This window comes from Chinchilla lanigera, unplaced genomic scaffold (genome assembly GCF_000276665.1).
Source record: "Chinchilla lanigera isolate Chin_1 unplaced genomic scaffold, ChiLan1.0 scaffold00004, whole genome shotgun sequence".
In the NCBI taxonomy this organism is placed as follows: domain Eukaryota; kingdom Metazoa; phylum Chordata; class Mammalia; order Rodentia; family Chinchillidae; genus Chinchilla; species Chinchilla lanigera.
The window spans coordinates 31,029,351-31,044,428 of NW_004955405.1; the positions used below are offsets into that span (position 1 = coordinate 31,029,351).

Sequence of the window (15,078 nt, forward strand, 5' to 3'; positions counted from 1 at the left end):
TACTTTAGTCCCCTTATGCCTGTTACATAGTTTATTCTATTCACCCACTTCACTACTAATTCACTACTGAGGGGTACTCCTAGTTGGAAGTATTACAAGTATCACTTCTTCTCACTGACCCCATTGCTCCACACCTACCAGCACCCAAGGGTCTCCTCATTCTCTTCCTGTCTACCCTGGCAAAGGAACCACTCTTCTGATCTGTATGACCACAAGTATTTACGTATGCATAGGTCATTAACACCCACCTATATATCCACCTACCCATATATAAATCATATAGCATATATTTTGCATAGGGATTTTTTCTCAACATTTTACCTATACAATTAAGCCATGTTATTGCATATCACAATATTTTCATTGTCATCCATTATGCAAATGTACCACATTTATCTGCTCTTCTGTTGAACTATTTCCACTTTGAGATGTAAAGTTCTTAGGAACATTCCTGAACACATTTTTGATGGATATATGGTTCTCATTTTACAAAGTATATATACACCTAAGGTGAAGATTATCAAATATTCTTGCTTTAGTATGTAAATAATCAGTTAACTTATTATACCAACTACATGCCCACCATCAATAAAAGTTCTAGTTGTTTTACATCCTTGCCAATACATGGTAAGGTCAGTCTTTTAAGTTTGACCTAGTCTGGTGGACTGTGGTAGTAGTATCTCATTGTAGTTTTGATTGGTATTTTTTTTATAGCTAAAGATGTTGAGTACCTCATGTACACTGGTCATCTGTGTACCCTTTTTGGTGATGTGCGTATCATAGTCTTTTGCTCACTGTTTTGAAAAAGAAAACTGTTTTGAGTAACCAGTTTCTTACTGATTTGTAAGAGTTCCTTATAAATGTACAATATGAGTCCTTTGGCCTGGGAATGTGGCTCAGTGGTAGAGCCCTGTCTAGCATTCACAAGGCCCTGGGTTCAAACCCCAGCACCACACCAAAAAAAAAAAAGTCTTTTGTAGATTCACGTAGACTTACCTAGTCCCAGAATATAATAGCATTTTGATGGAAAGCTTTGTTTTAATAAAATTATCAATCATTTGTAGCTAGTATTTTTTGTGTTCAGTTTTAACAAATCTTTACTTACTCCAAATTCCTAAGATTTTCTTTTAACATTTCTCCTAAAAGCTTTCTTTTTGCCTTTGACCCTTAGACCTTTAGATTCATTTTTACCTGTTGTAAGTCTGAGTTAAAGATAATCCACTGATATAGTATACTGTACTTAAAAGATTAACCTTACTTTATTGAAATGCACTGCAGTGGTACTTTTCTATGGACAAGAGTCCATATATGTTTTGGTCTATTTGTAGACTATTCCGTTCCATTTGACTATATCTACCCTTATGCTGATGCCACAGTTTGAATTACTACAGATTGTAATAAGCATTAGTATCCATTAGTGTAAGTTCTCTGGCTTTTCTGTTCTTCAAGACTGCCTTAATTATTCTACATCTTTCTATTCTAATATAAATTTTAAGATCTGCTTCCTAATTTCCACAAAGAACCTGCTGAGAGATTTTGATTAAAACTGTATTCAATTTACAGATCAATTTGGGGAAAACTGACATCTTAATAATAACAGTGAATCTTCTAAATCATGAGCATGTTAGGTTTCTACTTTAAGCATTCTTAAATTTTTCTAAGCATATTTCTATTTTTAAATGTAGAAGTCTTACACATCTTTCATTAAATTTATTCCCAGTATTTTGCCTTTTATGTTATTGTAAATGGCATTTAAATATTTTATTTTGTAATTGTTATGTGCATAACAATAACATAATTGTTACTTAACTTTGTATCCAGCAACTTTAAAATTTCACATATTTTAATACTTTATAGACTGGCTTATATTTTATGCACATACATTTATGTCATCTGTGAATACAATTTTACTTCCTCTCCAATTATATCCACTTCTTTTTCTTGATTCATTACACTAACCAGAGCCAAAATAAAATAGTGAGCAAATGGTGTCCCTGGACCTACTTGCCTTATTCTTGAACTTAGGTGAATGGAAGAAGTCATTCAATATTTAATCGTATGTGAACTGTAGGATTTTTATAGATACCACTTAGCAGACTGAAAATTTCCTATTTCTAATTTGATCTATTTCTTTTTTTAAATGACAAAAGTATTGAATTTTGTCAAGCTATCTGCATCTATTTAAATAATCAAAATAGGGTATGTGTCCCCTCTACTGACAATTGAACTGAAGGCCTTAGTACTGAGCTATGTCCCTAACCCCTTTTGTAATTTGTTACTTTGAGACTGGGTCCCATTAAGTTGCCCAGGCTAGTAAACTTGTAACCCTCCTGCCTTGGCTTTGCTGGGTGCTGGGATTATACGTATGCACCACCACGCCTGGTCGGTTCATTTCTTTGTTCTTTTAGTGCTGAATTATACTCATCAGGTTTGCATGTTAAGCTACTTTTATTCCTAGAATTAAGCCTACATGCTCATATTACCATTTTAATGTATCAGTAGATTCAGCCTGCTAGTATTTATTATTTTTACATCTGTTTATGATGTAATTTTTCTTACAATGATTGCATCAGGTTCAAGCCTCATAAAATAAATGGGGATGTTTTTCCTAGTTTTCTATTTTCTGAGAGAGTTTGTGTTAAGATTGGTATTATTTCTTCCTTAAGTATTTGGAAGAATTTACCAGTCAAGCCAAATGAGGCATTTTCTTTGAGGAAGGTTTTTAATTAAGGATTCCATTTCTTTAATAGAAGGCTCTTCAAATTCCTAATTCTTCTTGCATTCGTTTTACAATGTTCTTCAAGGAATGTATTCATTTAATTTAAAAAGCAAATAAATAAGACAATCATTTTTAATATCCTCTTTATTTTACTGTCTATAAGATATATAGTGATATCCCCTTTTTCATTAATGGTATCATTCACTTGCTTTATCTAATCTAATCTTCAAATTGTTGAAGAAGAATCAGTCTTGCTAAGCCTTTATCGGTTTTATCAATCTTCAAAAACCAGCCCTTAGCATTTTCAATTTTCCACATTTCCTGCCTGTTTCAATGATTTCTGTTTATTATCTTGAAGACGCTGATGATCTGTTGTCAAATCTATCCACTGATTTAATAATTTAGTTAATGAGTTTTTAGTTCTAAGCTTTTTAAACCCTTTCCAGTTGTTTGGTGAAATTTTCAAGCTTCTACTTCTGAGCATATGAAATATGTTCATTTTAAAACCTGTATTTGGTTACCCTATTTTTGGGACCCCCTTTGGAAGTCTCTTTATATGGGTTATTCTTCTTGCTTTTTATATTGTATTATTTCATTATGGGCCTATTTTTGTATCTTTTAAATTAATACAATATATTTCTTAGAGCAGTTTTAAATTTACAGAAAAACTGAACAGAAAGTAAAGAATTCCCATCTGTTGCCTCCACCATCCAGTTTCCATTACTAATAACACCTGTCGTTGTTCTGACACAAAAATTGTTAATACTGATACGCTATTATTAACTAAAGTCTATAGTCGAAAATCAGTGTTCTTTTTGTGTTGTACACTTCCATGGATTATGCCAAACACATAATGTCGTATGTATACCATTACAGTATCAGACACAATAACTTCACTGTCATCAATATTCCCTATGCTTTACCTACTCATGCTTCCCTGTACCCCTCATCCCTAGCTAGCACTGATCTTTTCACTATTTCCACAGTTTTGCCTTATTCAGAATGTCATATAGCTGGCACCATAGTATGCAGCTGTTTTAGAGTGGCTTCTTTCATTTACCAATACACATTTAAGGTTCTTCCATGTCTTCGTGTGAATTGCTGGCTCATTTCTTTTTCTTGCTGAGTAATATTACACTGTATGTATGGATGTGCCACAATTTTATCCATACATCTACTAACAGACATCTTGGTTGTTTCCAAGTGTTGGCAAGAAGCTGCTATAAACGCTTATGTTGGGTTTTCAAGTCATCTGAGCAAACACATGAGTAAATACATGACTGGAACATGAGTGCTGGATCACATGATAAGACTATATCTAGCTTTGTAAGAAAGGTCTGCAGTGTCTTCCACAGTAGCAGTACCATTCTGCATTCCTACCAGAAATGAATTAGACTTCCTACTGTTCTCTGTTCTTACCAGTAAGTGGTGCTATCAAGTGTTTTGGACTGAGCCATTCTAGAGAACCTATAGTGTTATCTTTACATTTTATGTACAGCTGAGCATTTCATAAAAAAATTAAAGAAATAATTTCAAGCCTACAATGTTATTTTCCCTTAAAATAGATTTGTATCTATTTCTAGCAGGCAAGTAGGAATACTAGCAACATGAGTAAGTTTAATCCAGTGAGCAGGAGTGAGATTATCTGAAGCTATGCTTCAGGACTTGCAGGAGCCAGCCTAGTTTTAGTTCACCCAAGACAAAGGTGAATCACCTTAAGGTCCCAACCCAAAGCACTAGTGGATTTACCTGACCTCCTGCTATGTGGCAGATTTTGAACTCTGACTTTTGTTTCTCATACCCATTGAGGTGATCAAAGTTTGCTCAGCGTCTTAGCCTTTTGGAATTAGCAATTTCCCCTAAAGGAAAAGCAACCACAAGGGCCATGTTCCTCTCTAGGTCTCCTAACTCTCAGAAGCTAGGTCCCCTAAGGCTCTAATGCTTTGTTAGCTTACTGAAGATATTTTTTAAAATATTTTTTTCTAGCCAGTCTAGTTGTCATGGTGTTTTAGCCCAGTTGAGCTGCTATAACAAAAGACCTTAGGGCTTAGCTAACATAAACAATCAAAATTTATGTCTCATGGTTCCAGAGTCTGGGAAGTCCAAGATCAGTGTTAGTGGCACCTGATGGGACCAGTTCCTTGCTTCCTTCTACTGGGCCCTCATGTGGTAAATGGGCATAGCAGCTCTCTAGGGCTTCTTTTATAAGGGCACTAAACCCACTCGTGAGGGCTCTGTCCCGGTGACCTACCCATCCCAAAAGAGCCACCTCCTACCGTCATCACCTAGGGGTTTAGAATTTTATCACACAGATTTGGGAGGGACAGATATTTAAACCATGACACACAGGGAGAGCTGGTCCACATATTTCTTACTCTGTCCTTACAAAAGCATATGCTTCTTTTAGGTATTTTAGTTCAACTAATAGCACATATTTTAAACAGAGATATGCGTAACACTTCATTATTGTATGATCACATACTAAGATATAGTTGCATTGGTCATATAAATTATAGCAAAATATAAAAAATTACACCTCATCATGAACAAATCTTAATTAAACATGTTATCTTAAATAACACATATACATATTTTAAAGAGTATTTTTCATACACACACACACACACACACACTTGAGCGATAGGAGAGGGAGAAACAGGGAGAGAGGGAGAAAGAGATGGAGAGGGAAAGGGAAAAAGAGGGATAAGGAGGGAGAAAAGGGGTAGGATGAGAAAATGTACACGTAACTGGGCCATGTATTAACTACAGGTAAAAATACAGGGACTCCTATAGGAAATTCTAGTCCATAAGTACAAAATTGTGAGAGACGCCATTCTAGAGAGGACAAAACAAGAATTAAGACTTTATTATTTTATAATTGCATGGGGATTTGGATTCACCTGAAAGCTCTCCAGAGAGGATCAGTGACCAAAAAGCAGTGCTGTAAGAAGATTAATATGGCATCATATTAACAGCATACAGGACGGACTCAGAGTCAAATGTGGAAATTAACTTCCTAAGGACACAGTCATGACAGTAGTGTTAGCATCCATCACTGCTGATAACAGCAAATCACTATTTACTAAACACCTACTTTTTGATAGGAATTGAGCTAGAATACAGCTAAAATAATGTATGGTTGGTTGGTTGGTTGGTTGGTTGACTCAGTGAATATCTGTCATCATCATCATGTTTTCTCCCAGACACCCTTGACCCAACTCTAGTTGTTCAAATGTGCCTGGCAAACTACAACCCTGTGTAAATGTAACTCTCATACAATCTGCATGCCTGGACACACACACACGCTGTGCTGACTAGTCCCACCTTAAATTATCCACCAACTTCAAACAGCCTATAGTGTTCCCTGGCAACCCTACTAAATTTCCCTGAGCACTCTCAAACTCCTATATTATTCTCTACTATCTTCTTGCCTTTCCTCAAATTTCTAATCCTTCCAAACTTCGATCTCTAGGATGATGACCCTGTTTTTTGCACTAAGAAAATAATATAACAATCTGTAGAGAGTTCCCTCACATCTCTACCATCTCTCAATTTACCCAAATTTTATAATCATGTACTTTGGCTTTTTTCCAGTTATAACAGGTATACCATTCTGTATTGTCTGAATATGTCCCTCCATAGCTCATATTTTAAAATCCTAGCCCCCAAGAAGGTAGTATAAAGACATAGTGTTTGGGGAAAATGATTAAGTCATGAAGGCAGAACCCGCAATCATGGATTTACTGTACTGTTCTTAAAAAACAGGCCCAAGGGAACTGTTGCCTCTTTTGTCATGTGAGACCATGGCTAGAAGCCACCGTCTATGAACCAGAGTGTGGGTCCTCACCAGACTCAGAATCTGCCAATGTGCTGATCTTGAACCTCCCAGCCCCCACAACTGCGTTCTGTTGTGCATGAGCCACCCACCTTATGATATTTTTCCGTACCCGACCACGCAGACACTATCCCTTCCACCTCTGAACTGAATCTCACATATGACTCCTCCAACTGTCCCCTCCTTCTCCTCCATCATCAGTTTTCTCCATGCTACTAAACTATTCTATAATTTTCTACTTCTTAAAACTTTTTGATACCACCACCTTCCCTAGCTACTAACCTCATTTTTCTATTCTTCCTCACAGCAAAACTCCTATGCCAAACTCTGCAACTTTTCCCGTATGACTAGTTCCCCTTCATTCCACCTCAGTCAAGCTTATCTGTTTACCATTCCACAGAAACCACTCTTGCCAAGTCGCCAACGATCGCCAATAGCCAAATCTTCTCCCGGTCTTCATGTACTCTCTCACCGTCTTCCCTAGCAATGTCACTTGGCACAGGTGGTCCTTGTGAGGCATCTTCTTTTCACTTGGCATCTAGTACTTTCTTGTTTCTCCTCCTACCTTACTGGCCACTACCTCTCAGTCTCTTCCTTCTCAACTTCTAGCCTTGGCATTTCTTAATGCTTAATCCTCAGGTTTGTTCTCTTCTCATCTAATCCCATTGCCTTAAATACCATTATATGCTGATAATTCCCAGTTCTTCATGACTAGCCTACTCCTCTCCCCTGAACTTCATATTCACACATCCGTTTTTCTTTTCTTTTTTTTTTTTCTTCTTTGAGATAGGGTTTCACTATGTAGCTGTCACTGGCCTCAAACTCACAGCAATCCTCTTGCTTCAGCCTCCCAAATACTGAGATTATAGGTGCACCTGCCTCCATGTATCGTTGACCATCTCTATTAGTTAACTACATAAGGCAATAATCTGACAAAAAGAAAACAGTCATTGTGGTTATACTTCTGGAGGTTCTGGTCCAAGACTAGGCAATCCCACTGCTCTGGGCCTCTGGGATGGATGACCCATCACAGTAGGAGCCCCAGAAAGCAGAAAGAAGCTTTGAGACAGGACTCCTACAATCCCGTGCAGTGGCCACAGACCTTCCCCTGGGGCCCACAGCACCTCCCAGTGTGAACACCTTGGGAGCTGGACCTTTAACACATGGACTTCTACCCAAGCAACTGCGGCACCTTAAAATATTAGACTCTTTACATAACCCCACACCTGTTCCTTTCCTAATCTATCTCACAACGGTAAATGGCAATTTATTTCATTTTCTTAGCTTTATCGCTCTTTCACATCCTACAACTACTGCAAACTTCTACCTTTAAGATATATACAGACTGCAGCTGGGTGTGGTGGCACGTGCCTGTAATCCCTCCCACCAGCTGGAAGGCTGAGGCAGGAGGATCATCACAAGCTTGAGGCCAGCCTGGGCTACATAGTGAATTCAAAGCTAGCCTGAACTACATAGCAAGACCCTGTCATACACACACACACTGTAACCACTGAGACTCTACCACTGGACACCTAATCCAAGTTGACATACTCTCTAATTTGGATGACTAAAAAGTGTTGTCCTGAGTTCTCTGTCCCTCAGCCAGAGATTCTTCTAACATCTAATTCAGATTACATCATTTCTTAATTCAAAAATCTAGTGTTCCTATCTCATTCAGAATAAAAACTAAAGCACTCTCAAAGGCTGAGGCATGAGGATCACAAATTTGAACCCAGCCTCAACAATTTAGTGATTCAGTGAAACCCTTTCTCAAAATAAAATGAAAAAGGGCTGGCGATATAGCTCAGTGCAAAGGCTTTGGGTTCAGTCTCCATTAATAGGAAGAAAAGCAAGAACAACAGCAATGAAGAGACTCTGAATCACTTGGCCTCTCTCTCCATCCTCCTCCTCTGTGCCTCCTTCACATACTAAGGCCACACTGAGCTTGCTATTCTCTGTCTGGAACACTTTTCTTTATGTAGCAACGTGGAATCTCCCCTTTGCCTTCCAATCTCTACTCAGTGTTACCTTATCAAGGAAGCTTTGCCTGACCACTTACATAGAATAACACCCTCTACCCTTGCGTAATTTTCTTGCATGCATCTCCACATGACAATACTAGTGTATTTATGTCTCCCACCCACTACAGTGTAACCCCCTGCTATAGTTTGTGTCTGGCTGTCCCCCCCAAAGCCTCATGCAGTCATGGGGTGGGCTTTTAGAGTTTATGATTGATCCATGATCCAATGCTGGGATTATGGGTGTGAGTGCTGCACCCGCCCTGGGGCGGATAGTTTGCGCAAGTAAGGGAGGGAGGGAGGCTGCTTGCCGCCATTCACCATTCCTCCCTTTTGCTCTTGCTGCACCGCCATTAACAGCTGCTCAGTACCATGTGCCACCCTGCCTTGGAGCCAGCCAAGTAAGGACTGAAACCTCCATGAACTATAAACTAAATAAACTTTTCCTTCCTTAATTCTGGGCATCAGGTATTTTGTCTCAGCAACGAGCGAAAAGTAACCAAGACATCCCCTCAGTACAGGATCTGTTTACTTCTGTATTCCAGGAATGAGTACCTACTAGGTAACAGGTACTCATAAACTTGATTGGCTGAATATAGAACAACCTTACAGTAAAGGTTGTTAAGCAAGGATATTAGCTACAGAAATAAAAAGAGAAAGGATAAAGGAAATTCAAGAAACATTGTAAAGGAACCACCCATACACCAGTTTGAATAGCATCTCCCCACAATTCAGGTCTACCCAGAACTTTAGGATGTAACTTTAGAGGTATAAATAACATATTTGGCCTTGATCCCCTTACTTGTACAGTGCTCCTAAAACCGCAGGAAATTACCTAAGCAATGAGTGTTTTTTGTAATTCATACCGAAAGTTCCTTTAAATCACATCTCAGTTTAACACTAATGAAGTGATACCCTCAGGATGGAAGACCAAGTGATTAAAGAGTGGATACTTTAAGTTCCACTCTCCCAGCCTCCAGGGAGGGCAGGATGGCTGGAGACTGAGCTCTGTAGCTCTTGAACAATGAAATTCAGTCTGGGGAGCTTCTGTATTGATGAACACACCGACCTGCTGGGTGAATGGCCCATCCCGAGAAAACACAGGACTGACACACAGCTGCCACACCCCATGCCTTCCCCTATACATCTCTTCTACTTAGTTGCTCTTGAGTTGTAGCCTTTATAATAAATGGTAGACATAGGTGTTTTATTGAGTTCTATGAGCTAACCTAGGAAATTATCACATAGGAGGAGGGGATCATGGAAACTAATGCATAGCCAGTTGGGTGGCTTGGATTTATACTTAGCATCTGAGGGAAAGCAGTCTTGTGGAACTAAGCCCTACAAATTGTGAGATCTGACTGTAATTTTGGTAGAGAGTTTTGGGATTGAATGCTGAACACACAGTTGGTGTCCAGAAAATTGAAAACTGGTTGTGTGTGTTGGAAAACACTCCAGAGTGACCTTATTTGGAAAGAAGGTCTTTGCAAATATAATTGAGTTAAGATGAGCTTGTTCCAAGCTATGGTAGGCCCTAAATCCAGTGTGACTAACCAGTGTCCTCACGTAAGAGGGAAATCCGGACACAGAGGTGCAGACAAATAGAGAAAAGACCATGTAAAGACAGAGGCAGAGGCTGGCTGATCGCCACGAACCCTGAATCCTGCCACCAGAAGCTTGGAGACGTGCATGGAAAAGGTCCTCCCCCAGAGCACACGAGGGAGCAGAGCCAGGTGCCATGGGGATTTTAGATCTCCAGGCTCCAGAACTGTGAGAAAGTAAACTTCTGTTGTTTTAACCCATACAGTTTTGGTATCTGAGTCCTAGGAAATGAATACAACAACTAACTAGGTCTGGAGAAAAGGCAGCCCCCAGGATGAGCACAAGACATGGAGCCCAAGTGACCAAAGAATGACTTCTACTAAAAGAAATGCCAAGCGCAGAGAGAAAACTCGTTGAAAGGGATGATTTTCATTTCCACATTAGCAGTCCAATTCAATTACAGGATCGCCAAATGGATACCTTAGTATTATAAGCACCTGACACAAATGAATAATAGAACAATTGAAAATATGGATATAAAAATCAAAGCTGCATTTCCCCCTTTTGCTGCCAAATCCAATTAAGTCCTTTCAATAACCGCGTTTAATGACCATTTATTTCTGATACCTTCCTTTCCTTTGGCTTCATAATACTGCTCTGTAGCTTTGACCTCTATGACTACCCTCTTCCCCATGCAACTCTGTCCTATATTCTTCATCTCATTTCGTTTTATGTATCTCTGTTTTGACTTCTCATCTTGATGCCTTTCATTCCATTTATCTAAGCTTTACTTAGAAGTCCACTACATATCTACATGGATATACAACCATCATTTTATCTCACATGTGTTTAGTCAAACCTACTCTTTCCACTCCTCAGCTGACAAATATACTCATCTCTTTCTTATTTACCAATATATTGTGTTCTTGGTTTGTTTATTTGCTTGCTTGCTTGTTTGAAACAGTTTTGCTATGTTGCCTAGGCTTGCTCCAAACTCCTGGGTTCAAGGGATCCTCCTGCCTCAGCCTCCTGAATAGCTGAGGCCACACACACACACACACACCACACACACACACACACCACACACACCACACACACCACACACACCCACATTCTACTCAGTGTGTGTCTACCCAGAATATCTTCTGTAGTTTTTTTCCCTTCAGAATGCCTCTAGGAATTATGCTTCACTTGCATTCCAATACTCCAAGCCCAAATCTAGGCTTTTTACCTCATTCTGTGTTTACTATATCGACTTCCTATCTGGTGGTCTCCGTCTCCAAGGTTTTGTTTGAGATAGAGTCTTGCTCTGCAGTTCAGACTGGCCTTGAACTCACACTTTATAGCCTACGCTGGCCTTGAACTCAGGCGATCCTCCTACCACAGCCTCCCATGAGCTGGGATTACAGGAGTGCACCATCATGCTAGGCACTTTTTCCTTTCCTTTCTTTTTTTTTTTTTTTTTTTTTTTTTGGTGCACGGTGATTCTTATTATGTCTTTAGGTATTTTTTGTACATTACCTTATGTCTCCAACTAGATTATGGTCATCACAGACAGGGAATAATGATGGCTTCTATTTTCTCCCCAGTGTCTGGCACACTACTGGCCACATAATATATTCAATAAGGTATTTTGCAACTTCAAGATTATGGTTCAACTCTTTTTTGAAAATACAACAGTATCTGACCAAGAGATATTTCAGAAAAGTGTATCTTAGAATAAAATAACAAGTTGTCATTTCAAGTGCCTCGCAAGGAGAAACAACCCTTGCGCTCTCTCCTACTCACCTTTTAACAATGGGGATGGAGAAGGAGAAGTAAGGAGAAGTCGTCCACCACAGATGGGCATCCCAACCCGGAACCCCCAGGCAAGCCCTTCAGACCAAGCAATACAACAAAATATCTTCTACACCACAGACCCCTTCTGAAGATACTTACAGAAATGACAGGAGCCTTGTGTAAAGGAGCGTGAAGCTCTAAGTGCACTCACCTAGCCTGGGGGTGGGAGGCAGGAACATTAAGTGGCTAACTCTCAAGTTATAAGAACTGTTCACAGGAAAGAGTTATCATTTCTGCTCTACGGTTTCTATTTTGTGATGTTTTAAGTCTTACTGTGTAAGACAGTTATGACTTTTGTCATTTAAATAAAGAGCCAAAAATGTCTGTTATATACTTATGAATTCTATTTATGTAATCTTAAAGAGAAATCATTGTACTACAGCATGATCTTTAACTCAAGTGGGAAAAGGTATGAGTTAATTTATAGTGATTATTCTCCTACAAGAAATAAGACTTGCAGGGCCACGGCTATAATAAAGAAAAAAGTAATAAAATACCTAAAATCAACGAAAGTGGGAAATTAAACAGTAACAGTGCAGTGGAAAGAAGATTGGAGTGAAAGTAGAAAGATGAGGATTTTAGTGAAGGTTCTGATCCTTACTAGTTAAATGATCTTGGGTACATACACTACAGTTTCCTAATCCATAAAAGCTATTTCAATGGTAAGGTCCCTTCCAGTCCTGAAATTATACATACTTGTATACTTTCTAATAATATTTCTATGTCGCATACAGTGTTTTTCCACTTTCACTGATCTAAAACTGTAAGGTCTTGGTGCAGCGCCCTATATGGGGTATTGGATCATTGTTATTCACTAAATTGAAGTTAATAATTTCCCATGACTTAAATAATAATCCATACTTTTAAAGTGAAATTAATATTTACCATGTTTTTATGCATCATGTGGTAAATTCTCATAGTAAAACATTCATGCTATGTCACAATACTGATAAAATGTTACTTTGTAGGTTTTTTAAATATCACCTCCTCTCCCAGGTCTGGGTTACCTATGATTAGCTGATAATCTCTCTCACCACTGGATGTCACTTTTGCTCCAAAAGAAGTCAACCCAAACTAACCTTGATAATTAGGATCTAATCTCTAAGATAATTATCTCTAAAATCTCAACGTTAACATAACAGCCATTGTTAATTCCTATCATCTTGTTTCACAATCCTGTATTGTTTTCACTGTTTTTGTATTGTTTTGTTTTTTGTCTTCATTGTTGTTATTGTTTTCTTTTTCTCCTTAAAATAAAAAAAATTAACGTAAAAGTTTATCTGTGGAAGATAAAAATCAGCTCTCACAATTTCTTGTAATTTCTGTCTCAAATTGGCTTCCCATGCTTCTAGGCTTCGAGCACAGTGCAAGGGAGCATAAGTAGGATCGTCCATCACACACACAGAGCATTCACTGAAATTCCATGCACACCCACACTTTCTAGCATGTGTATGGACAGAAAGAAAGTGACGTGTACAGGAAAAAAACAAGTACGTGCTTATATATGAGCATAAAGCATGGGGATTCCACATAGCAAGTATTGTTTTTCTAATCTCAATATTATGTTAGTCTTGGCATTATGAGAAAAGTAATATATGCCAGGAGAGCACAGCATAATGCCTTTCAGACTACTCATGCTGTCGCTGTCAGTCACATTTGCTGGTTAAATCCAATAACATAAAATGACATCTAGGAACAGTGTCCTTAGCTTCCAAACTAAGTATACCTGAATGATCTAGAGTTATTTTTTCCTATGCGAACATAAACGTACAGATCCTAAGGTACCAGGGCCTATCCCTTGGAGCAGCTAGCTCCCTGTCATCTCAGATCCTTTCTCCTCCTCAGAACCAGATCCATAAGAATGGAGCTCAGCAGAGGCATGGCCAGCTGACACACTCCCACACCCCTCCCTGCGCTCTAATTCTGTGAAAAGAACTGCTGAATCACTACCACAAGAATCACTGTTTCTGATAGGACCTACTACGTTGCTGAGTTTGTTGAAGCTAAAAAAAAAAAAAACAGTGCAAACCACTGACTTCAATGAATCATTTGGCCACACAATTTCCATGATGCACAGGACTGTTTCTAAGAAAACAAAGCCTTTAGGTCATAGAGAAAAGTACCCCGCAGGGGCACAACTTGGACAAGACCAAGGTGGAAACTATCATGGCCCTTTCAGAAACCAGGGAGAGCCCCAGGTCTTACTGCTGCAGCAAGGAGACACTTGCTCCTGCATTTGAGCTGGAAACAAAAGGGCCTTTGCACTACAAAAACAATATTGCAGATTTTAGGCAAACTCAACATAGGCCTAGCCACACTATGACATAACTGAAGAATCAGCCAGCTAAGACGTGTGTAGGTTTGCCTGGAAACTTCAAATTACTCTGAAAAATACCATCTCTCTGCATCAGTGTGTGTCTACTCTAAACAAAACGTACAAATTAACCTACTGGATGGCTTGGATTTTCCCAACTTACTTCTGCAACATCACAGTAAAACACAATGCTTACATATCAAATTAAACATGTCACGAAACTCTTAGCTCCACTTACATTTTTTTATTCCCCTAAAATATGTTTCACTCTATAGAAATCATTTTGATAAGAATCTCTTGCCTTTTTCTGGGCAGTTGCAGCTCGTTGCAGTTTCTCTTTGGCCTGATTATACTTTTCTTCTCTGTCTGTGATACGTTCATGGAGCTTATGCTTTTCTTCCAACCACTGTATCTGTTTTTCTTCCAATGTCCTGTCAAAAGGATATGTGCAAGTCATGTAAACTCTCAGGATTAAGAAGATGATCACAAGTACCGGCCAACTCACAACACGCCTGGCCATATCCTTCCTTTTCCAACTCTAGGCACGCTGCTCTTGCCAGCACTACCGCTGCAGCTCTTCCTGTGAACCAGGCACTGCGTCATAATAGTATGCATACTATGTCTTCACAAAACCCCTCTAAGATAAGTACTTCTCTATTAAGTCTTTTTTTCAGATAGAGAAAATGAGGCGGCTTTAAGCAGTTTTCAAACTAAGTTTTCAAACTTGCAAAAGGACTCAGGTCTAGTTAAGGGCAGGTCAAACAGTTAATAACCTGCTCTTATAATAACCACCAAGCTATGAAAATTGGGC

General features: G+C 38.9%; 1 protein-coding gene across 4 annotated transcripts in view; it reads right to left on the reverse strand.

The window, feature by feature from the left end:
• The window catches only part of Cep83 (centrosomal protein 83kDa), a 141,301-nt gene that overhangs the window by 4,827 nt on the left and 121,396 nt on the right, over positions 1–15,078 (reverse strand). For all 4 annotated transcript variants that reach the window (XM_013518406.1, XM_005374473.2, XM_005374474.2 and 1 more), the window contains one exon: positions 14,569–14,698. In XM_013518406.1, the coding sequence (XP_013373860.1) occupies positions 14,569–14,698 (130 nt within the window). The remainder of the gene's footprint in view (positions 1–14,568; positions 14,699–15,078) is intronic.